The 7,677-nt window shown below is 36.0% G+C and overlaps 1 protein-coding gene across 1 annotated transcript; it reads right to left on the bottom strand.

Moving 5' to 3' along the window:
- Positions 1-3,453: 3,453 nt before the first annotated feature.
- On the bottom strand, positions 3,454-4,523 carry LOC123535154 (sodium-dependent proline transporter-like). Its single transcript, XM_045317705.2, has 2 exons — positions 4,396-4,523; positions 3,454-4,254 (listed from the first exon to the last, which is right to left on the bottom strand). The coding sequence occupies exons 1-2, from the start codon at positions 4,499-4,501 to the stop codon at positions 3,920-3,922; spliced, it is 441 nt and encodes a 146-aa protein (XP_045173640.2). The 5' UTR covers positions 4,502-4,523; the 3' UTR covers positions 3,454-3,919.
- Positions 4,524-7,677: the final 3,154 nt, after the last annotated feature.

The raw sequence follows: 7,677 nt of genomic DNA, 5'->3' as shown, positions 1-7,677 counted from the left end.
GTTAGACGGCTTCACATTGAGTTGGATGGTATCATCTTTTGTTGGATGACTTCATAGTACGGTGCATCGCAACAAGTTTTTCAATGCATCGTTCCATGTTTAGATAGACGGAATGAAGTTTTGTGTTAAATGGTTTCAAAATACAATGCGTCGAATGCAAATTTATTGGACGGGATGGAGTTTTAGACTAGACGGCATTGAAATGCACTGCACTGACTGACATGTTTATGAATGGATTGTATATTAACTAATTTTGGCGGTAACCGCCGCCCATAATTGTGCGACCCGCAACAGTTTACTGTTTATCATAAGAGTCAGTGTGTTTTAGAAAATCTATGTGAGTAACTCAGTAACAAGTAGGCCTTTATTTGAAACTTAGGCTACTTGTCCGGTTAATATTTAGCCGCCTGATTTCCACTGTTCTATTTTAAGGTCTAGTAACAATTCCATCTTTATAATTGGAATTGTGGACACTCGATGTTACATAAACCATTTCAAATTATTTTTATTAATCTAAGATATGGTAAATATGCTTTGAAGGACCACATTTGTAACAGATCGCATATGTAACAGAAATCATGCACATCTGTAACAATTTTTGAAACGAATGTGATCGATGCCGATTTTTGATTTGACATCTGATCACATTTGTCACATGTCATTTTCAATCGGAAAAATGAACAAAAAAGTGCATTTTTGCACCTGAAACACATTTGTAACATGTTTTAGCTCTCTTGTAAGAAGTGAAAAAGTAAGCTGTTGTGATCATTCTTTGTACGTCGTCCGTCGTCCGACCGTCCGTCCGTTCACATTTTTCTTGTGAATACGACAGAGACATCATTTATTATTTGATTTTTTACACCTGAAACACATTTGTAACATGTTTGAGCTCACTTGTACGAAGTGACAAAGTAAGCTATTGTGACCATTCTTTGTACGTCGTCCGGCCGTCCGATCGTCCGTCCGTTCACATTTTTCTTGTGAATACGACAGAGACAACATTTATTATTTGATTTTGACAAAACTTGCACAGAACTTATATAATCTATGATATCTCGGTTCCTTTCGAAAACCAGCCATATCACTTTATTCGTCTTGGAGTTATGGCCCTAGAGATGGCAATAATTACTGATTTTAGCCTTGAGAACGCGATAAAGACCACATTTTTTGTTATTTTGACTCAAATTGCATCAAATTGAAGAAGTACATGTAGTAATAGCAATAGAAGTAGCGGCATCAGTAGTAGTAGTACAATCAAAATGTTAACAGTTGGCAATGGAGGGTATTAGAGTTGTAGATCTAGTAAAATTGTCCGTTAGGTATGGTGGGGATCACTTTTTAATAGATATTATCGTCGAAAGTCTTTTTAGGAGCCGGTGTTTTACACGGAAAGAGTAACTTTTTTAAACAGAATAATGTCCGGGAATCGATATTGTATGAGAGTTCGAATGTAGTAATTTCGGCAGTGAGTATTTTACATGGAAGGAGTCACTTTTTCTATAGAATAATAAATGGGGTCGTTATTCTATGATATTCGAAGGGAGTCATCTTTAGGGAGTCAGTATTTTACTTGGAGGGGTCAGTTTTTCTATAGAATAATTACCGGGGGTCGTTATTCTATAGAGTTTTCAAAGGGAGTCAGTTTTTTATAAGGGTAGTCAATATTTTACAGGAAAGGAGTCACATTTTCTACAGAATAATGACCGGGGGGTCGTTATTCTATGGGGCTCGAAATACTTCATTACACCGGCATGGGTAAAATCACCGGAAACGCCAGTCCGGTATGCAAGAATGACTATTCGAAGACTGCTCATGGCTATTGTTCTGATGCTGATGCGTCGGCGTCCGCGGCTGCTGGGGGTTTCGTTTTGAAGAGGCTGCGTTTTTGGTGCGTGGCATTCCCTGTTTGATATTTTTCTTTGGTTTTTTTTTTCGCTATACAAGATAGGTTTTTTCGTTTTCGTTTTGTTTATTTTTGTCAGCTTTAAACATTAAAAACACTTATACTGGCGACAATGGATACATCAAATGAAATATGTCCCACTTAAAACCCTGACGTGAACTTTATTGGATTATATTTACTGAGAGAGTTTTCTTGCCAGACCTGGTGCTTGCATTCGTATGGAAACACTCTTATTTTGTATCTCTATAGGAGCGGCACGAGTAACTCCATCGGTGAGGGTGGTGCAGTGGATAGTTTTGCAGATTACGAAACCGGCGGAGCGGGTTGAATTCCTGGTCGGGGCCGGAATTTCCAGAGATATTGTGTCTCCCACTCACCCAGTTAAGACATTACGTCTATCGGTGCTTTTTACCAGACCCTTAAACGAACGTATGAGTGTAAACTCGTATATGAGCAAGGGTATAAATTCAATCCAAATTAATGTGAAGACCTAAACATCGACTAGAGTGTCGAGGAACACACGTTCGAGACCGAGTGAAAACTACTCGTATCTGTTGCGATTTTCGGCACTCGAGGCTGTTTCAAGCTGGGAAGTTGTCTGTTACTAACATAAAGATACTGTTGTACTGATTTTAATATTATTGACATTTTTATCATAATTATCATCATCATCATCATCATAATAATAATAATAATAATACACAATGTAATCATCATCATCATCATCATCATCTTGTTCTGGTCCGTTCTAGGATCAATGGTAAGATTAACTGCCCTAAACTGTATTACCTAAATACTTTTGAAAACAGGCGCTCTGAATCCAACAAACAAGCATAATATTCATCAAAACCATACTACAAGGTGCCACAATTTGAGACGTTTGGAGTAATAGGTGTAATATGAACACAACAGATTGTCAATAAATGGTGGTTATTTGTAATCAAGTATTTGGAAATCTGACTAAAGCTAGTTATCCGGGCACACTGGTTGCAATGCCTCGAATATTCCCGAAGGCCCATTTTCTCATGATGCGGCTCAAATTTTTTTGACGTCATTGACATCGACGACGCTAACTTGTGATGGTGCTTATGACAGTCATTTAATGATGTTGCGATGACAACCAACTCATTGAACATTTGCAGTATAAAACTCAACATGATACACATGTGCTTCTCATGTCAACACCCATATTGGACAAACACATTCGTAACACATTTACCTGTTACGAATGCGATCGCATACGTACGAAATCTGTTACAAATGCGATCTGTTACGAATGTGGTCCTACAATGCTTAGTTTATTGACTTGATTACAAATAATTTTAAGTACTAGCTAAATTAGATGAATGTCAGCAATTGACATTGTACTACAGTTTCCATTGCCTTATAATGCATACCATATCAAGTTATTGTCCTTTGAAAATAATAGTGGTGCGCAATTTATTTTGAAATATTACACTGGTATTGAAAAGTTAAAGCAGCTGTTCATATATGTAATACAAAAACAGATTTAATTAAAACTAACTGGGTTCTTCTATTTCAATTATTACTCTATTATATCATAATTCAATTCATATAAAAATAGACAGATTTGCGCTTTGAACGAGACTTTATATTTCGGCTCGTTTTGCCTGGTCGTGCGGGAGCTCCAACACGACAGCAAAACATGGCATGAACGAGACAACCTACAGTACTAGAAAAAGAGATTTATGTAGAATTTAAACGAGTTTCAATCTATATACAAAGAAGCTTATATAAAAAATCTTATAATGTTTGAAAAGTGTGGAAAGATCAAACGTTGTTTACAATACCGTTCTAGTAATAAGGAAAATGCGATACGCAAGCGATTTTTTATGAATTGAGTATTAGGAATTTTACTTGCGTTTCAGTACGTACACTTTATGAATTCAATTGGGTTTAATGCAATTTTAATTGCGTAAATACGCAAATACAAATTTTCTTAGTTTTAGTAGCTAAAATACCATTATACATCTACTGTAAAGCGCAATTCTAAACTCACTGCCAAAACTCTTCAGCAGCAGACATTTCTGTTCCGGTTACATTATGATGTACAGAAACGTCTGTTTTTGGTCCACCTGCCCATGCAGAAGACGTCATGTTGGCGTCAGTATCGCTGCCATTTTGTAAATCAACAAGTACTAAAGCGTTGCTGTTCCTTGAAACCAAAATTCGATTACTTTTACAAAAAGGTGTGTTCCAGTCATTGTCACAATGACTCCATGGTATTGGATCCCGGAAGGCGTAGAGAATACACTGTCCAATCCAACACCGGAATATGCTCGCGCCAACCATGTAGACACCATATCCCACAGATACCTTGACTCCAACACCTGAAAGTGGAAATACAATCGTTAAACGACCTTTTTATTATTTCTTCTAAATTGTATGACGTTTGATTTTCATTTACACATGTACTAGGTCTTTCAAATATACTTTATCGGTATGAAAGAAATTGTTGTTTCAATTATTACCTCTAAACACAGGGCTGATATCCCATATTTTATATGGTCCTCGGCCGGCAAATGTCCCAATGGAATATTCCAGAAAATACAATGGAGTCCCGCAGATTATTAACATGACAACGTACGGTATGAGGAAAGCACCTGAAAATGAAATCATTTGTATCTGAAAGCATTGTAATTGAAAGGGTGACAACGTCATCGTGTTGCTTGCAATTATCTTTCCAAAACCATACCAAATCTCAAGCAATAGCAGCCATTAAATAGAAACAACGAAAATCACCAAACAATTAATACATATTAAAGCAGCCATTAAATAGAAACAAATAAAATCAAACATTTAAATGTAATGATTTTAAGCAAATATCAAACAGAGTTATAGTAATTCTAATATGAAAAAAAACATGCGCGTTTCCATTAAAACAATATTGACGTCACATCGACGTATTTATTTGGCCCCATATAGGCGCCGAGAAAGAGTGCTACCAACTTTGTTCTTCTATTTTATAAATATAAAGGACGTTTCAGAATCGAAATGGTATAAGAGTATGGTAGTAGACTTAATTCACACGCCTAGGTGCGCAAAAGAACTCACTAGACGTGTATGCACTTCTAAGTTATTCTGAGGGACGTGTTACCTCATGATTGCGCGTTAACGTCACGTCGTCCTACTATGGTTGGCGTGTAGTTAGTCACTCGGGCTACGCTCTCGAGAACTATTTCCACAGGTGTATAACCTCTGCGTATTTTAGATATATTAAGATATATTTAAGAGCTATTAATAAAAGGCTATTAAATATTTTAAAGTTACGAATACTTTATCTAACCTCCTCCGTTCCTATATTCCACACATGAAAACCGCCAAATATCTCCCATTCAAAGAGCATGTCCTATATAAATAGCCTGACATAATTTACCTCCTCCGTTCCTGTATGCCATAAATCATCTCCCATTCCAAGAGCATGTCCTATATAAATAGACATAATTTACCTCCTCCGTTGCTATATGCCATATATTAAAACCGCCAAATATCTCCCATTCCAAAAGCATGTCCTATAAAACTAGACATAATTTACCTCCTCCGTTCCTATATGCCATAAATGGAAACCGCCAAATATCTCCCATTCGAAAAGCATGTCCTATATAAATAGACTTAAAACACGGTTGTGATGTAATCCTTTGTTAGTTTTGTCTACTATATAGGTTATTGTACCGACACCGTTCTATACACACGATTATTTTACTATACCTGTCCATTATTAACCTGTAACTGTCCATTCTTAAAATAATGGATACTTTAAGAATGGACAGGTACAGGTAAATAACGGACAGGTATAGTAACAACCATGTGCGTTGAGAGGTGTGAGTACATTAACCTAAGAAATTCGAAAGTTTCGAAATTTAAACTACAACGTTTTACAGAACTTGTAACTGAAATAAAAAAAAAAACCTGAAGAGGAACGTATGACTTTAACCTAAATCGCCCCACAAATTATCAGTCAAATGAAAATCAAACAGTGTGCCAAAAGTAATTACAGAATGTTAGTTTAAATCTTCAACCGTTAGAAAGTAATAATGTTCTCTTTGTGTACTCCTAAATCGCAATAGAAATGTATCGCAGATATACACCTGGTATGGCATTTTCAGTCAAAAATAGATAAAAATAGGCAACGTTATGTAAAAACAAGAGCTGTCGGAGTAAAGCAACGCTCGACTATTCAACAGCCTTGTCAACTGAATGAATATTTAAGTCGAAAAGGGGGCATACTTTCGTAAGATTGCAAAAAGGGTTATTGAACCTGTACAAAGTATATCAGCTCATGACAATGGACAAATGTGCAGGTTTCAATCCATTCCCATTAGTGGGTACTGAGATATCAGCTTGCATACAAAAAAATTAACCAACAACTGTTTAGTCGAAAAAATGGCATACTTTTGTAAAAATGCAAAGTAGAGTTATGGAACATGAGTAATGCATGTCAGATCATCGCAATGAACAAGTGCGTGACGTTTCAATCCATTTCCATTAGTAGGTACTGAAATACCAGCTTACATATAAAACCTTAATAAAAAATTATACGAAACAGAGTTATGGAACCTGTGCAGTGTAAGTAAATTTATCACAGTAAATAAGTGTGTGAAGTTTCAATCCAATCCCACAAGTGGTTACTGAGATACCAGCTTACATACAAAAACTTAACCAAATCGGGACGCCGACGCGGACATCGACACAGGGATGAAATAAAAAAGTGGAAAACCACAGGTCGCCTAACACGACATAACCGCAAATGTTGCAGGCTCGGTCTGATTGAGCCTGTTCATGGACGGTAGTGGAAGTGCAAGCTACCGTCCACGCCCTCTAGCCCCGGGTTGAGCAGAACTCAACATTTACACATGTTATAAGTACCAGAATGTAATTTAGACATTCGCAGATGTATTCATACGACGGTGCACATGGAACCTTCAATGATGCACAGAGTGCAAATCCATGAAAAGTGGCGTATAGTCCCCAGATAAAATAATGGCTGTGCCCTAAACAAGAAAACAGTGGCAGAATTAAACAAACTGGAGTCCAATAGCTCCACCTATTCTTTGAATGTCGAGCTAAAACACATAATTGTTCCTTTTTTTTTTTCAAATGCTGCAGCATTTCTTTTCATCATGTTACATGTAAAATTGTTAAATGGTATGAAAAATTGTGACATTTGTGCATCTACCCAGAATGTGCAATTTTATTTTGCGAACTTCAAAGAAAATCAAAACGTCAATTTCCCTAAGTTTTACTGCACATTTCGGTATTACGAGAAAATGGCCGTAAATGAATCACATTGAACTTGAAAACAATTGTCTTGCATAACGGTGCAATTTATGTGTTAACTACAAATATTTAAACGTACATATTCAGTCATACAGATTAAAGATATTCAACTGATAACGAGAAATTTATTTCTAATAAATAATGAAATAAATAACTTCGTAATTAGAGATAAGAACGATTTTTTCTAATAGAACAATAAAATACTCATATAACATACATTTAAAGTCTTATTCCCATGGCCCGAATGTATTAAATTACTTGATTTTATTAAAATGCAAACTTGCAGAACAAAAGCATGGCATATTAATAACATACATAAAGGCCAAAGTAAATTTTACATTTTAGTTATGAGGAGGCATTCAAATCATTCATAATTAGAAAACGGTTATATGGTTCGTAACTTTCACTAGGATCAGCTCTAGAACTATCATTAGGTTTAAAAACTTTTAAAATTGATATTAAACATTTATATGGCA

The sequence above is a fragment of the Mercenaria mercenaria genome, chromosome 12 (genome assembly GCF_021730395.1).
Source record: "Mercenaria mercenaria strain notata chromosome 12, MADL_Memer_1, whole genome shotgun sequence".
NCBI classification, from domain to species: Eukaryota; Metazoa; Mollusca; class Bivalvia; order Venerida; family Veneridae; genus Mercenaria; species Mercenaria mercenaria.
The sequence above is the reverse complement of the archived record's forward strand: the minus strand, read 5'-3'. Positions and strand labels throughout refer to the sequence as shown.